This window comes from Manis pentadactyla, chromosome 9, assembly GCF_030020395.1.
Source record: "Manis pentadactyla isolate mManPen7 chromosome 9, mManPen7.hap1, whole genome shotgun sequence".
NCBI lineage: Eukaryota > Metazoa > Chordata > Mammalia > Pholidota > Manidae > Manis > Manis pentadactyla.
Genome location: NC_080027.1, coordinates 50,374,495 through 50,391,252, shown reverse-complemented (window position 1 = coordinate 50,391,252; position 16,758 = coordinate 50,374,495). Strand labels below are relative to the sequence as shown.

The 16,758-nt window shown below is 39.4% G+C and overlaps 1 protein-coding gene across 3 annotated transcripts in view; it reads left to right on the top strand.

Annotated features, from left to right (window-relative positions):
* The first annotated feature begins 3,182 nt into the window (after nucleotides 1-3,182).
* SBF2 (SET binding factor 2) overlaps nucleotides 3,183-16,758 on the top strand; it is a 558,284-nt gene continuing 544,708 nt past the window's right edge. For all 3 annotated transcript variants that reach the window (XM_057507357.1, XM_057507356.1, XM_057507359.1), the window contains exon 1: nucleotides 3,183-3,378. In XM_057507357.1, coding sequence (XP_057363340.1) covers nucleotides 3,324-3,378 — 55 coding nt within the window. In that variant the 5' untranslated portion in view covers nucleotides 3,183-3,323. The remainder of the gene's footprint in view (nucleotides 3,379-16,758) is intronic.

Below are 16,758 nucleotides of genomic sequence, written 5' to 3'. Positions count from 1 at the left end.
TGGCTGCTTAGTTTCCTTTGTTACTGGTTAGTAGAGGCCATTTGAAGAGGCCCCAGATCTGCCTGTGGATGTTTGGTCAAGTCTAACTCTCATACCGCCTCTTTAAACTGTAGTGGCTAACCACAGGAAGCACTTGAAATACAGCCACTCACTCTGCAACAGCCAATTACAGGAGCAGAGGGCTGATAATTCTTGTTCACTAGTAATCAGCTCCTTTTTGTCTTCTAAAGCATAAATGAAGGCATCTGCTGTGTATACATCATCATTGGGTGGCATAGCCTTCCTCCCTTTCCTCTTCTGCCAGCCTTCAGTAAGAAAAAAAAATCTGGTCTTGCTTTATTCCCTCACTCTTTGGTGAAAGGTAATGTTGGTTATCTCAGGGGATGGTCTGGCCTCAGCCAACCTCAGTAATTAGACTGCCTTGTTGGGGCTTATCAGTTTCAGCAGACTGGCAGCTGTTGGCTGAGAAGCAAAGCACAACTCCACGGTATACTAAATATGTTCACATGTGTATACAAACACATGGTGCCTTTATACATATACCTGGGGTATATCAAAATCCCTATGCTACAAAACACCCATTTGCAAATGGAATGGCAGCCTACCTATGATGGAGCAGATGGAATATACTTAAAAGCAAACATCATTTGATTCTTGGCTTTGAAATCAACTAAGTTTTGATTTAAAAAAAAGAAAGCAAATAATGTAAAGCAACACTTGTGAATGAAATAAAAACCAACAGTTTAAAAGTAAAATGGGACCCTATGTCATGCCACATACAAAAATTAACTCAAAATAGATCCATGGCCCAAACAAAGAGCTAAAACTATGATACTCTTAGAAGAAAACATAGGGGTAAGTTTTCATGATCTTGGAATTGGCAGTAAGTTCTTAGCTATGATATCAAAACGAGAAAAAAATAGATAAGTTGGACTTCATATGGTATATATATAAACAACAGAGTATTATTCAGCCATAAAAAGGAATGAACTACTGCTACATGCTATAAAGTGGATGAACCCTGAACACATTATACTAAATGAAAGCACCAAGACACAAAAGGTCATATATTATACCAGTCCATTTATATTAAATATGCCTAATAAATAAATCCATAGAAATAGAAAGCGAATTGGTGGTTATCATGGGCTATGAGAGGGGGAAATGAGAGTGACTGCTTAAGGGGTGTTTGGAATAGAGTTGGTAGTTGCACATCATGAATTTGCTAAATACCACTGAACTGTATGTACACTTTAAAATGGTTAATGTTATGATATGCAAATTTCACTTTAATTTAAATAAAGTGAAATGGGAAAGGAGCATGATAGATGCCTTAAGAATCTGAAAGACTATCTGAAGGACAGATTTTATTTTTTCTGGGTAGTTCCAGAGACAAAATCAAGAGAAGTTACAGGACAGCTCTGACCTAACAAGGAAGACCTTTCTAACTACAGGGATGTTAAGCAGTGGAATGGGTTGCCTCCCAAGGAAGTAAGAGCTCCTTCCGAAAATGTTGGACGATGAGCTCTCAGGGAAGTGTTAGAGAGAATCCTTACATGAGGCATGACTGAGACTTTTTCTTTTTTTTAAATCTTTATTGAAGTGTAGTCGACATACTATATTAGTTTCAGGTGTATAACATAGTGATTCAACATTTATATACATTATGAAATGTTCACCAAGATAAGTGTAGTTACCATCTTTCACCCTACAAAGTTATTACAGTATCATTGACTATATTCCCTGTGTTGCACAAACTTCCGTTATAAAATAAGTAAGTCTTGGAGAGGCTTTTTTGGTTTAATTATTTTCAGTCATCAGTCTGTTATCTTCCATCCATCCTTGCCAGCTAGGCTGATTGACCACAAGCAATTTGCAAATGAACTCCTAAAGTTAAAGTTCTTTTCTGGGAATTTCAGTTCTAGTGCAGCCCAACCCTCTTAATCTGTAGATGAAAAAAATGTGGCATAGAAAGAGGAAATGATCAATTAAACTTTTAGGAGCTGAGATGCCAACTCTTTGGACTCCTAGTTCAGAGTTCAAACTATTGCAGCTTCCTGCTGGTAGTCTGGGGAAGTTGTACATTCACCCTTTAAAAATACTTGAACACAAATCATATACCAGACACTTTGCTATGAGTTCTTATATGTAAATCGCAAGCGCAACCACTAACATGATCACATATGCAAATCATGGAGATTCACCAAACTTCTGTCTACCACTTGTAACGTCCTACTAAAATTTCATTGAGATAAAATTGACAAAGCAAGCTCATCTGGGTGCTTCACCAGCCAAATTAGAAATGATGAATAAAATGCGCAGCTAAAAAGAAAGTGGCCTAGATGTTCCCTAGATTAGATGATGAGACCCACTAATTGGTTTTATTGTGTGCTTTAGTAGATAGCTGTAAATCACCACCTGCTCCCGTTACAAGAGTCCTGGAACTTTGCAAGGGATAAAACTAGGCGGGAGGGCTTCCCTGGGACAGACGAATCTCTTCCTCCTCCTACTCCCTCGGACTCGGTCAGTTTGGGAGGATCCCGGGGATGCCGCATTCTTTGGTGGAATCCAGAATCCACCCCCGTCCCGCCTCGGGCGCTCAGGGGAAGCCCAGGCCAACAGCCCCCAGCCCACCCAGCACTGAAGCTCGAGGCGCCTCTGAGGATTGCGTAAAAGCCTCTCCCTCCCCCGCCTGTTTGGTGGCATGTTTCTAAAATTCCCATCTGCACAACATAAACAGGAAACGTGCAAGCAAAAGCCCTGGCAGTGCAAATTCCTGCTTCCAGTCGTGAGGGCGGGAGAATCTGGTCTTCGGGGGTGGAGAGGGGGAGGGGATGCAGCAAACTTTCCAGGAGACCCCTTTACCATCCCTGTCTTTTCTTTCCAGATCTGAAAGAAAGAATAGAGATGGGGGAAGGAAAGACACTCTGTTTTATAAACAATAGGGAAGGGGGAGGTGGAGGTGGGTCACCAGGGGCAGCCGGCCTTAAGTGAACCACCTCAGGCAGCTGCGGTGGGGGCACGCGGCGGAAACACGCCCGGCCGCCCTCTCCCCTAAACCTGCAGCCCCGGCGAGCGGGGGGCCCGGGGTAGGCTAGTCGCCGGGCTCGGGTCGCGGAGCCGCGCGGCGCGGGCGGGGGAGGAGCGGGCGCTAGGAGCGGCGCAGGCGCAGAGCGCGCACCGGTTGTCAAACATGGCTGAAGAGCCGCCGCTGCCGCTGCTGCAGCTGCAGGGAAAATGCTGAGCCCTCCCGGGCCCGGCGGGCGGCGGCGGCGAGGGCGGCGAAGGGCACCCGCTTCCCGGGCGCGGCAGCGGCGGCGGCCATGGCCCGGCTGGCCGACTACTTCATCGTGGTAGGCTACGATCACGAGAAGCCAGGTAAGGGCGTGGGGCGGGCACCGCCCCCGGCCTCCCCGCCCCCGCCCCTGGCCGCTATCCAGTGGGCTCCGCGGGGCTGGGCGTCGCGGCCGGAGGCGGGGAGGCCGGCGGGGCCCCGGCGGAGCCGGCGGGCGGTCTCCGGCCCTGCTAGCCGTCCAAGCCTCGGGGTGGGCGTGAGGGGCCGGCTCGCGGCGAGGGGAGAGGCCCGGCGAGGCCCACCCGCGGGCGAGCCGGGTGCCGCGACCCTCGCTGTGGGTCGGGGTCCTGGGAGCAGCGCCGGGGCCGCGGGCTGGGAGGGCGGGAGCCGGCTGCGCTAAGCTCCTCGGGGATCCACTCTGCCCCGCGTTCGGAGTGAGTAACGAGTGACGCAGGGGGCCGTCCTCCCCGAAGGAAGTGCTGAGCGGCCAGCGCTGCCGCCCCCTGCGCTGCTAGGGGCTCGTCCGCACACCTTCCCAGCAACCGCGCGCTACCGGGGAGGGGAAAGGATCCTTGCACTTCTAAACATTTCTAGGAAATGCTCCCCATTCTTTCAGGACAGTTATGACGGTGATTTCAGAATGAATCTGAACACTATCTTTTAGTAAGGACAGTCAGCAGACCAGGGAGGGCAATTTTAATGTATGTTTTTAGTTGTTCTTTTCATTCATCACAAAATTTTCTTCATAATGAACAATTTGGCAAATGCATTTTCATTGATTACTTCCCAACTTAAGATTCAGGGTTCGCTCACGTTTATTTCTGTAGTCGTATTCTTTGGTCTTACTTAATGGCTAAGTGTAATGTAATTCACTGAGCTGGAGAAGCACATCTGTTACTGGGTAATTGTGGTCTCACATTTGCAAGGAATTTTAGGTATCAGTACCTTCATTTTCCAGAGGAGATGCTGAGATTGTGTTTTGCTCATGGTTACAGCCATTTGTGGCGTCAGAATACCATTGTTCTACCCACTCTTGGTCTACTGCCTTTTAACTCTTACTCTCCGAGTAACTTCCTTTAGTGGGAACCTTTTATATTCTTTAATCTTTCATCACTCATGAGCTGATTGAGGCCAACTGTTAAGAAAAGGGATTAGGTTGTATTTAAGTCATCTTCTGGTGCCAAAATTTTATTTGTTATTTCCTAGTAATTTTGCATAGTCTGTCTCTCTCCAAGATTAACAATATTGAAAATGGCAGTTTGTTTTTAATGTTATTTCATTTTTAGCATCACTTTTTTCCTCACTTAAAAAAAAAATGGGAACAATCACAAACGTGGAGAAAACTTGAAAGTATAGTATCATTTGAGAGGAAGCTGCTGACCTGTTGCCCTATCAGTTCCAGAATGCTTTAGTGTGCATTTTCAGCAAACAAGGTTATTCTCCATAATCCCAACAGGAACATCAAAATCAGGAAATTAACACTGATATGGTAATCCATCTAGTTCGCAGACCAGTTCAAGTTCTGTTGATCGTGCCATTAATCTCTTGACTGGCAAAAGGATCCAGTTCAGAATTAGGTATTGCATTTATTTGTTTTGTCTATTCAGTCTTCTTCAGTCTGGAACAATTCCTTCATCTGTTGCATTTCATAACCTTGACACAGTGATTCCAGTGTAGTTATTTCGTAGAATGCCCCTCAATTTGGGATTCTTTGTTTTCCTACGTTGAGATACATATAAGTGACATTCTTGGCAGAAATGTCACAGAAGTGATGTTCATTGCATCCTGTCAGGTAATGTACAATTTCGCTTTGTTCATTATTAGTAATTTTCACTTTTGTTACTTAATACAGGCAAGGTCTGCCAAGATTCTTTACTTTTTATACTTAATATGTAATAATAAACAATTTTTGTGAGGACTACTTTGAAACTGTAAATATTTTGTTCCTCATGAAGCTTTCAGTCTATTCCTTTATTCAAATCTGTATAGATTCATGATTTCTGTTTTGTTTTGTTTTTTAGTGAATTTTGTTCTGTTAATTTCAGTGTTCAAATTGTTCCTAATTTGGCCAATGAGAGTCCATTTAAGCTGGCTTCTGTGTTCTTATGACATGTCCCCATCCCTCTGAACATGTCTTTACTTTTGGCCACAAGAAGATGTTCTGAGCTTATCTTCTACTCTTTCTGACTTGTGTCCTGGGATCAGCCATTTCTCTACGGAGCCCTGAATCCTTTTAGTGGGAATGACATCGGAAGCTAAGATCTGAGTGCAAGTGTGTTTTATTACAGTTGCTTTGTTGCTGTTCCCAGGCCCTCTTAGTGGATGGAACTGGGGAATATATATATTTATACACATATACATGCAGACTAAGCTTTAGAATTTTAGATAAAAATATCTAAATAATAAATTCCTAAGAAACCTAACCTCTCAAAATAACTTTTTGAGTAGCAATTTTATTTATCATGTGTAGGCTAATTATATATATATATATTGCAGGTTGTTGTGTCCAACATGATGATTATCTTCATTAAAAACTATTATAAAAATGAAGTAATTGACTAAATCATTGTGTTGGTGGTCAAGTATTTTCTTAATTTTAAAAACAGTTCTGTTGTCAAAACTGAGGTCACTAAATATCTTAAGTGATCCCCGTGGCCAACTTATATTATGATTGAGAATTTTTGTGCCCCTTTATCCCCTTCACCCTTGCCACCACGTGACCCAAGCCCCTCCCCCATAACCACTAATCACTTCTCAGGGTCTGTGAGTCTACTGCTGTTTAGTTCATTGTGTTTTGCTTTGTTTTTAAATTTTTTAAATTAAGGTATCATATCACACTTATGAAGGTTTCACATGGAAAATACTGTGGTTACTACATTCACCCATATTATCAAGTCCCCCCATATCCCGTTGAAGTCACTGTCCATCAGTATAGTAAGATGCCACAGAGTCACTACCTGTCTTCCCTGTTACACTCCCTTCCCCGTGACCTCCCCCTACACCATGTGTACTAATCATAATACCCCTAAATCCCCTAATCACTCCCCCCGCATCTGCTCTCCACCATCTCTCCACTTTGGTAGCCTCTAGTTCCTTCTTGGAGTCTGTGAGTATGCTGCTGTTTTGTTCCTTCAGTTTTGCTTCGTTGTTACACTCCACAAATGAGGGAAATCATTTGTTATTTGTCTTTCTCCACCGGGTTTTGTTTCACTGAACATAATACCCTCCAGCACCATCCATGTTGCTGCAAATGGGTAGTATTTGTTTTCTTCTTATGGCTGAATAGTATTCCACTGTGGATATGTACCACATCTTTATCCATTCATCTACTGATGGGGACTTAGGTTGCTTCCATATCTTGGCTATTGTAAATAGTGCTGCAGTAAACATAGGGGTGCATATGTCTTTTTGAATCTGATAACTTGTTTTCTTTGGGTAAATTCCTAGGAGTGGAATTCCTGGGTCAAATGGTATTTCTATTTTTAGTTTTTTGAGGAACCTCCATATTGCTTTCCACAATAGATGAACTAATTTACATTCCCACCAGCAGTGTAGGAGGGTGCCCCTTTCTACGCATCCTTGCTAGTATTGGTTCTACCTTGTCTTTTGGATGTTGGCCATCCTAACTGGTTTGAGGTGTTATCTCATTACCTTAAGTGATTCCCGTGGCCAATTTGCATTTTCCTGATAATGAGCAATGTGGAGCATCTTTTCATGTGTCTGTTGGCCATCTAAATTTCTTCTTTGGAGAATTGTCTCTTCATATCCTCCACCCATTTTTTAATAGGGTTATTTGCTTTTTGGATGTTGACGCCTGTGAAGTCTTTATATATTTTGGATGTTAACTCCTTGTCGGATATGTCATTTACAAATATATTCTCCCATACTGTAGGATGCCTTTTTGTTTTACTGACGGTGTCCTTTGCTGTACAGAAGCTTTTTAGCATGATGTAGTCCCATTTGTTCATTTTTGCTTTTGTTTCCCTTGCTCGAGGAGATGTGTTTAGGAAAGTTGCTCATGTTTATATTCAAGAGATTTTTGCCCATGTTTTCTTCTAAAAGTTTTATGGTTTCATGACTTACATTCAGGTCTTTGATCCATTTCAAGTTTACTTTTGTGTATGGAGTCAGACAATAATCCAATTTCATTCTCTTACATGTGGCTGTCCAATTTTGCAAACACCAGCTGTTGAAGAGGCTGTCATTTCCCCATTGTATATCCGTGGCTCCTTTATCGTATATTAATTGACCATATATGCTTGGGTTAATATCTGGACTCTATTCTGTTCCACTGGTCTACTGTCTGTTCTTGTGCCAGTACCAAATTGTATTGATTACTGTGGCTTTGTAGTAGAGCTTGAAGTCAGGGAGAGTAATCCCCCCACTTTATTCTTCCTTCTCATGATTGCTTTGGCTATTCGGGATCTTTGGTGGTTCCATATGAATTTTAGAACTATTTGCTCTAGTTCATTGAAGAATGCTGTTGGTATTTTGACAGGAATTGCTTTGAATCTGTAGATTGTTTTAGGCAGCATGGCCATTTTGACAATTCTTCCTATCCATGAGCACGGGCTGTATTTACATTTATTCGTATCTTCTTTAATTTCTCTCATAAGTGTCTTGTAGTTTTCAGAATATAGGTCTTTCACTTTCTTGATTAGGATTATTCCTAGGTATTTTATTCTTTCTGATGCAATTGTGAATGAAATTGTTTTCCTGATTTCTCTTTCTGCTAGTTTATCATTAGTATATAGGAATGCAAGATTTTTGTGTATTAATTTTGTATCCTGCAATTTTGCTGAATTCAGATATTAGATGTAGTAATTTTGGAGTGGATTCTTTAGGGTTTTTTATGTACAATATCATGTCACCTGCAAACAGTGACAGTTTACTTTCTTCCTTACCAATCTGGATGCCTTTTATTTCTTTGTGTTGTCTGGTTGCCGTGGTGAGGACCTCCAGAACTATGTTGAATAAAAATAGGAAGATTGGGCAACCTTGTCTTGTTCCTGATCTTAAAGGAAAAGCTTTCAGCTTCTTGCTGTTATATATGATGTTGGCTGTGTGTTTGTCATATATAGCCTTTATTATGTTGAGGTACTTACTGTCTATACCCATTTTGTTGAGAGTTTTTATCATGAGTAGTTGTTGAATTTTGTCGAATGCTTTTTCAGCATCTATGGAGGTGATCATATAGCTTTTGTCCTTTTTTGTTGATGTGGTGGATGATGTTGATGGATTTTCTAATATTGTACCATTCTTGCATCCTTCGAATACATCCTACTTGATCATGATGGATGATCTTTTTGATGTATTTCTTAGTTCGATTTGCTAATATTTTGTTGAGTATTTTGGATCTATGTTCATCAGGGATATTTGTAATTTTATTTTTTTGTAGTGTCTTTGTCTTGTTTTGATATTAGAGTGATGCTGGCCTCATAGAATGAGTTTGGAAGTATTCCCTCCTCTTCTACTTTTTGGAAAACTTTAAGGAGGATTGGTATTAGGTGTTCAGTAAATGTTTGATGAAATTAAGTGGTGAAGCCATCTTGTTCAGGGGTTTTGTTCTTAGGTAGTTTTTTGATGACCAATTCAATTTCGTTGTTGCTTGTAATTCATCTGTTCAGATTATCTGTTTCTTCCTGGGTTAGCCTTGGAAGGTTGTATTTTTCTAGAAAGTTGTCCATTTCTTCTAGATAATCCTGTTTGTTAGCATATAATTTTTCATAGTATTCTCTAATCTTTATATTTCAGTGGTGTCTGTAGTGATTTTTCCTTTCTCATTTCTGATTCTGTTTATGTGTATAGACTCTCTTTTTTTCTTGATAAGTCTGGCTAGGAGTTTATTTTGTTTATTTTCTCAAAGAACCAGCTCTTGCTTTCATTGATTATTTTATTTTATTCTTCTCAATTTTATTTATTTCTGCTCTAATCTTTATTATGTCCTTCTCTCTACTGAATTTGGGCCTCATTTATTCTTCTTTTTCTAGTCTCATTAATTGTGAGTTTATACTGTTCATATGGGCTTGTTCTTCTTTCCTGAGGTAAGCCAGTATTGCTCTATTCTTCCATCTTAGCACAGCCTTCATTGTGTCCCACAGATTTTGCAGTGTTGAGTTATTGTTGTCGTTTGTCTCCATACATTGCTTGATCTCTGTTTGTATTTGGTGATTGATCCATTGATTATTTAGGAGCTTGCTGTTAAGCCTCCATGTGTTTGTGAGCCTTTTTGTTTTATTTGCATAATTTATTTCTAATTTCATACATTTGTGGTCTGAGAAGCTGGTTGGTACAATTTCAATCTTTTTGAATTTACTGAGGCTCTTTTTCTGGTCTACTATATGATCTATTCTTGAAAATGTTCCGTGTGCGCTTGAGGAGAATGTGTATCCTGTTGCTTTTGGGTGGAGTGTTCTGTAGATGTCTATTAGGTCTGTCTGTTTTAATCTGTTGTTCATTGCCTCTGTCTTCTTACTTATTTTCTGTGTGGTTGATCTGTCCTTTGGAATGAGTGGTGTGTTGAAGTCTCTTAAATTGAATGCATTGCATTCTATTTCCTCCTTTAATTCTGTTAGTATTTGTTTCACATATGTAGGTGCTCCAGTGTTGGGTTCATAGATATTTATAATCGTTATACCTTCTTGATGGACTGACCCCTTTATCGTTATGTGATGTCCTTCTTTGTCTCTTGTGACTTTCTTTGTTTTAAAGTCTATACAAGTACTGCAACTCCTGCTTGTTTCTCCCTATTAGTTGCATGAAGTATCTTTTTCCATCTCTTCACTTTTAGTCTGTGTATGTTTTTGGGTTTGATGTGAGTCTCCTGTAGGCAGCATATAGATGGATCTTGTTTTTTATACATTCAGTGAGTCTATGTTTTTATTGGTGCATTCAGACCATTTACATTTAGGGTGATTCTCTATAGGTATGTACTTATTTCTACCTCAGGCTTTAGATTCATGGTTACCAAAGGTTCAAAGGTGACTTCCTTACTATGTAACAATCTAATTTATCTCACTTAGTATACTATTACAAACACAATCTAAACACGAATTCTTTTTATTCCTCCTCCATTATTTATGTATTAGGTATTATAGTCTATACTCTTTGTCTATCCCTTTACTGATTTGGGGGTGGTTGATTTGATTTTGCATCTGCTTAGTAATTAACTGGTCTACTTTCTTTACTATGGTATTATTTCTTCTGGTGATAGCTATTTAGCCTTAGGAACACTTCGATCTAGAGCATTCCCCCCCAAAATTTACTGTGGAGATAATTTGTGGGAGGTAAATTCTCTCAGCTTTTGCTAATCTGGGAATTGTTTAATCCCTCCTTCAAATTTAAATGATAATCTTGCCAGGTAGAGTATTCTTGGTTTGAGGCCCTTCTGTTTCATTGCATTAAATATATCAGGCTACTCCTTTCTGTCCTGTAAGATTTCTGTTGAGATATCTGATGATAGCCTGATGGTTTTCCTTTGTAGATGATCTTTTTTCTCACTCTAGCTGCTTTTAATAGTCTGTCCTTATCCTTGGTCTTTGCCATTTTAATTATTATATGTCTTGGTGTTGTCTTTCTTGGATCCCTTGTGTTGGGAGATCTGTGTCACCTCCATGTCCTGAGAGGCTATCTCCTTCCCCAGATTAGGGACGTTTTCAACAGTTACCTCCTCAGAGACCCTTTCTATCCCTTTTTCTCTCTCTTCTTCTTCAGGTACCCCTATAATGTGAATATTGTTCCATTTGGATTGGTCACACAGTTCTCTCAATACTTTTCATTCCTAGAGATCCTTTATTCTCCGTGTGTCTCACGTTCTTTGTATTCCTATTCTCTAATTTCTATCATTTGCTGTCTCTACTTAATCTAATCTGCTTTTCAATCCCTCCAATGTTATGTTTCATTTCAAATACTGTATTTTTGAATGTTTGTATCGCATTCCTGAATTCCTCCCTGAGTTCTTGAGTATTTTTCTGTACCTGCATGAGCATGTTTATGATTTTTACTTTGAAATCTCTGTCAGGAAGATTGATGAGTTCAGTTTCACTTGGCCTTCTTTCTGTTGTTTGTGGTATTTTATTTTCAACATTCTTTTGACATTTCAGGTTCTTTAGACATTTCATATTTGTAGGTGGCGCCCTCTAATGCCCAGAAGCTCTACTCTCTGGAGCTACTCAGCCCCTGGAGCGATGGCAGGGGCTGCAGGGGAGCAGTGCTAGTGGCTGTTGGGAGGAAAGAGTTCTCTCCTGCTTCCCGGCTACAGTGCCTGCCTCCACTGCCAGGGCCAGTGGGCTGAGAATGCTGGGAGAAGCTCTGTGCTTTGCATTTGTAGCTGCCATTAGCAGGGCTGCCCTCTGACTAGCCTGGTGCAAAGGTGGGGGCAAACAGTATGAGCTGGTACCATCAGAAGGAAGGCGCAGTAGGCTTTGTTTCACAGTGGGGGGGCATAGGAGCTATGTAGCCCGCCAGGGGGATGGAGTGCCTGAAGCTCCTAAAAGTTCCCAAACTGCTGGACAGAGTTTGCCCAGACAATTTTGTCCACCTGTCCTTTCTCCTGAGCAGCAAGCTCTGCCCAATCCTTGCTCCTTTAGCAGCCCTCTCATTGTTAGGAAGTCTTTCAGACTGCCTGCCTTTCTTTTGTCCCATAGCAGCCGGATGTGGAAGCCGGATGTGGATTTCCATAAGTGGCTGGAATATCAATTTCTCCAAGTATTCCATTTGTCTTAGCTTTTCAACTCCACTCATCTCCAGAGCAGCATGTAATGTAGGTTCGTGCTCCCAGAGCAGATCTCCAGGGCTGGATGCTCAGGAGTCGTAGGCCTCCACCACTTCTCTGCTCCATTTCTCTTCCTCCTTCCAGTGAGCTGGGGTGGGGGAAGGGCTTGGGTCCCCCTGGATCACGGCTTTGGTACTTTACCCTTTTCCTTGAGATCTGCTGGTTTCCCCAGGTATAGACATTCTGCCACAGCTTTCTTTCCTTTTGCTCTTTCAGGATTTGATGTATTTGTTATATTTCATATTATAGGTAGTTTTGGGAGGAGGTTTCTGTCTCACCTCTCATGCCACCATCTTTAACACACTAGCTATTTTGCTTTATTTTTATATTCCACAAATGAGTGAAATCATGTGGTATTTGTCTTTCTCCACCTGGCTTATTTCACTGAGCATGATACCCTCTACATCCTTCCATGTTGTTGCAAATGGCAGAATTTCTTTTTTTTTATGTCTAAATAATACTCTATTTATGTATATGTACCACATCTTTATCCATTCATCTATGGACACTTAGGTTGCTACCTTATCTTGGCTATTGTATATAGTGTGTTGATAGACATAGGGTGTGTATATCTTTTAAAATCAGGAATTTTGTTTTCTATGGGTAAATTCCTAGAAGTGGCATTACTGAATTGAATGGAATTTCAATTTTCAGTTTTTTGAGGACCCTCCATACTGCTTTCCACAGCTGTTATATGAATTCATTCCCACCAACAGTGTAGGAGGATTCCCGTTTTTCCACATGCTCTCCCAACACTTGTCTTTTGGATAGTGGTCATTCTGACTGGTGTGAGGTGATATTGTGATTTTGATTTGCATTTCCTTGATGATTAGTGATGTGGAGCATCTTTTCATGTGCCTGTTGGTCATCTGTATTTCTTCTTTGGACAAATGTCTGTTGAGGTACTCTGCCCATTTTTTAATTGGGTTGGTTTTTGGTGTTGAGGTGTATGAGTTCTTTATATATTTTGGATGTTAACCCCTCACTGGATAAATCATTTATGAATATATTCTCCAATACTGTAGGTTGCCTTTTTGTTTGCTGATGGTGTCCTTTGCTGTACAGAAGCTTTTTTAGTTAGTTGTAGTCCCACTTGTTCATTTTTTATTTTTTTTTCCCTTGCCTGAGGAGATGCGTTGAGGAAAAACCCCTCATACTTATGTTCAAGAGATTTTTGCCTGTGTTTTCTTCTAAGAGTTTAATAGTTTCATGTCTTTGTTCCATTTCAAATTTACTTTTGTGTATTGATTTAGACAATAATATAGTTTCATTCTCTTACATGTAGAGATCTTCATGCGTAGTTTTCCCAATACCAGTTATTAAGAGGCTGTCTTTTCCTGTATATTCATGGCTCCTTTATCATGTATTAATTGACCATATATGTGTGGGTTTATATCTGGGCTCTCTATTCTGTTCCATTGATCTATGGGTCTGTTCTTATTCCAGTACCATACTGTTTTTATCAGTAGAGTTTGAAATCAGGGAGTGTAATACCCCCAACTTTGTTTTTATTTCTCAGGAATGCTTTAGTTATTCAGTGACTTTTGTGGTTTCATATGAATTCTAGAACTATTTGTTCTATTTCATTGAAGAATGCTGTTTGTATTTTTATAGGGATTGCATTGAATCTGTAAATAGCTTTGGGCAGGATAGCCATTTTGACAATATAAATTCTACCTGTCCATGAGCACAGGATAGATTTCCATTCATTGGTGTCTTCTTTAGTTTCTCTCATGAGTGTCTTACAGTGTACAGAGTACTGGTCTTTCACCTCCTTCATTAGGTTTATGCCTAGTTATTTTATTCTTTATCATGCAGTTGTAAATAGAATTGTTTTCCTGATTTCTCTTTCTGCTAGTTCATTGTTAGTATATAGGAATGCAACAGATTTCTGTGTATTAATTTTGTACCCCACAATTTTGCTGACTCCAGTTATTAGGTTTAATATTTTTTTCATGAAATATTTAGGGTTTTCTATGTGTACTATCATGTCATCTGCAAATAGTGACTGTTTAAGTTCTTCATTACCAATTTTGATGCCGTTTTCTCTTTTCCTTGTCTGATTGCTCCTGACTAGGACCTCTAATACTATGTTGAATAAAAGTGGTGAGGGTAGGCATCCTTCTATTCTTCCTTATCTTAGAGGAAAAGCTTTCAGCTTTGCACAGTTAAGTATGTGTTAGCTGTGGATTTGTCATATATATGGCCTTTATTGTGTTGAGGTACATACTCTCTATACTCATTGTATGGAGAGTTTTTATCATGAATGGATGTTGAAGTTTATCAAATGCTTTTTCAGCGTCTATTGAGATAATCACTTGGTTTTTATCCTCCTTGATGTGATGTATCACATTGACTGATTTATGAATATTTACCGTCCTTGAATCCCTGGAATAAATCTTTCTTTGTTGTAATGGATGATCCTTTTGATGTATTATTGAGTTCGGTTTGCTAATATTTTGTTGCAGATTTTTGCATCTATGTTAATCAGGGATATTGGTCTATAATTTTATTTTTTTGTTGTGTCTTTATCTGGTTTTGGTATTAGAGTGATGCTGGCCTCATAAAATGAGTTTGGAAGTATTCCCTCCTCTTCTACTTTTTGAAATAATTTTAGAAGCGTGGGTGTTAGCTCTTCTTTAAATGTTTGGTGTAATTCAGCTGTGAAGTCATCTGTACCTGGAGTTTTGTTTGTTAGGAATTTTTTTATTACCAGTTCAATTTCATTGTTGGTAATTGGTCTGTTCAGATTTTCTGTTTCTCCCTGGTTCAGTCTTGGAAGGTTGTATTTTTTCTAGGAAGTTGCCCATTTCTTCTACATTGTCCAATTCATTGGCATGTAATGTTTCATATTTTTCTCTAATAATTCTTTGTATTTCTGTGGTATCCATTGTGACTATTGCTTCTTCATTTCTGATTTTGTTTATCTGTGTACTCTCTTTTTTTTCTTGATAAATCTAGCTAAGGGTTTATTTATTTTATTTTCACAAAGAACCAGCTGTTGGTTTCATTGATTTTTTTCTATTGTTTTATTCTTCTCTATTTTATTTATTTCTGTTCTGATCTTTATTATGTCCCACCTTCTGCTAACTTTGGGTTTCATTTGTTCTTCTTTTTCTAATTTCTTTAGTTATATAGTTAGACTGCTTATTTGGGATTGGTCTTGTTTCTTGAGGTAAGCCTGTGTTACTGTGTGCTTCCCTCTTAGAACTGCTTTTGCAGTGTGCCAGAAATTTGGAGCTGTTGAATTTTTGTGTTCATTTGTCTTCATGTATTGCTTGATTTCTGTTTTAGTTTGTACATTGATCCATTGGTTATTTAGAGGCATCTTGTTTAGCCTCCATGTGTTTGTGGGCTTTTTTGTTCTCTTTGTGTAATTTATTTCTAGTTTCATACCACTGTGGTCTGAGAATCTGCCTGATATAATTTCAAGCTCTTTGAATTTATTGAGGCTCTTTTTGTGGCCTATTATGTGTTCTAGTCTAGGGAATGTTCTATGTATACTTGATAAAAATGTGTATCTTGCTGCTTTCGAGTGGAGTGTTCTGTAGATACCTGTTAAGTCCTTTTGATCTAATGTATTGTTCATTACCTCTGTTCTCTTATTTATTTTCTGTCTGGTTGAACTGTAGATTGATGTGAGTGGTGTGTTATAGTCTCCTTAAATGAAGATGTTGCAATCTGTTATCCCCTTTAATTCTGTTAGTATTTGTTTTACATATGTAGGTGCTCTGGTGTTGGGTTCATAGATATTTATAATGGTTATATCCTCTTGTTGGACTGATCCATTTATCATTATGTAATGTTCTTCTCTGTCTCTTGTTACTTTGTTTTGTAATGAACTTTGTCTCATATAAGTACTCTGCTCCTGCTTTTTTCTCCTTATTATTTGCATGAAATATCTTTTCCATCCATTCACTTTTAGTCTGTGTATGTCTGTGTCTGAGTGAGTCTTTTGTAGGCAGCATATAGATGGGTCTTGTTTCTATATCCATTCTGCTATTGTATGTCTTTTGATTGGTGTATTCAGTCCCTTACATTTAATGTAGTTATTGATAGCTCCATTTTGTTTTATAGTTCCATTCTGTCCCTTTCATCCTCTCTTGTATACTGCTCTCTTGTTATTTGATGGTTTTCTTTAGTGCTGTGATTGGATTCCTCCTTTTACTTTTTTTTCACTTAGCAGTTATAGGATTTAGGTTTGTGGTCAGCATAAGATTCATGGGTAGCTACCTAACCATGTGACAGTCTCTTATTAAGTTGATGATTGCTCCATTTCAGTTGCAATCTAAAAGTATTTCTTTTTTTCTTCTTCTTCTTCTTCCTTCTTCTTACCTTTTGTATTACGTGTCATAATCTGTAGTTTTTGTGTATCCCTTGACTGATTTGTGTATATTTGGCTTACTACTTTTGTTTTGTTTTAATTTTGTACTTGCTTGGTAATTAATTAGTCTACTATTTTTACTGTGCGTTTATTTTCACTGGTGAAACTATTCAGCCTTAGGAACATTTCCATGTACAGCAGTCCCTTTAATATATCCTGTAATTTTTATGTAGTAGTTATAAATTCCTTGAGCCTTCGTTTATCTGGGAATTGTTTAATCTCTGTTTCAAATGTGAGTGATAATCTTGCTGAGTAGAGGATTCTTGGTTGAAGGTCCTTCTGTTTCAGTACATTAAATATTTTGCC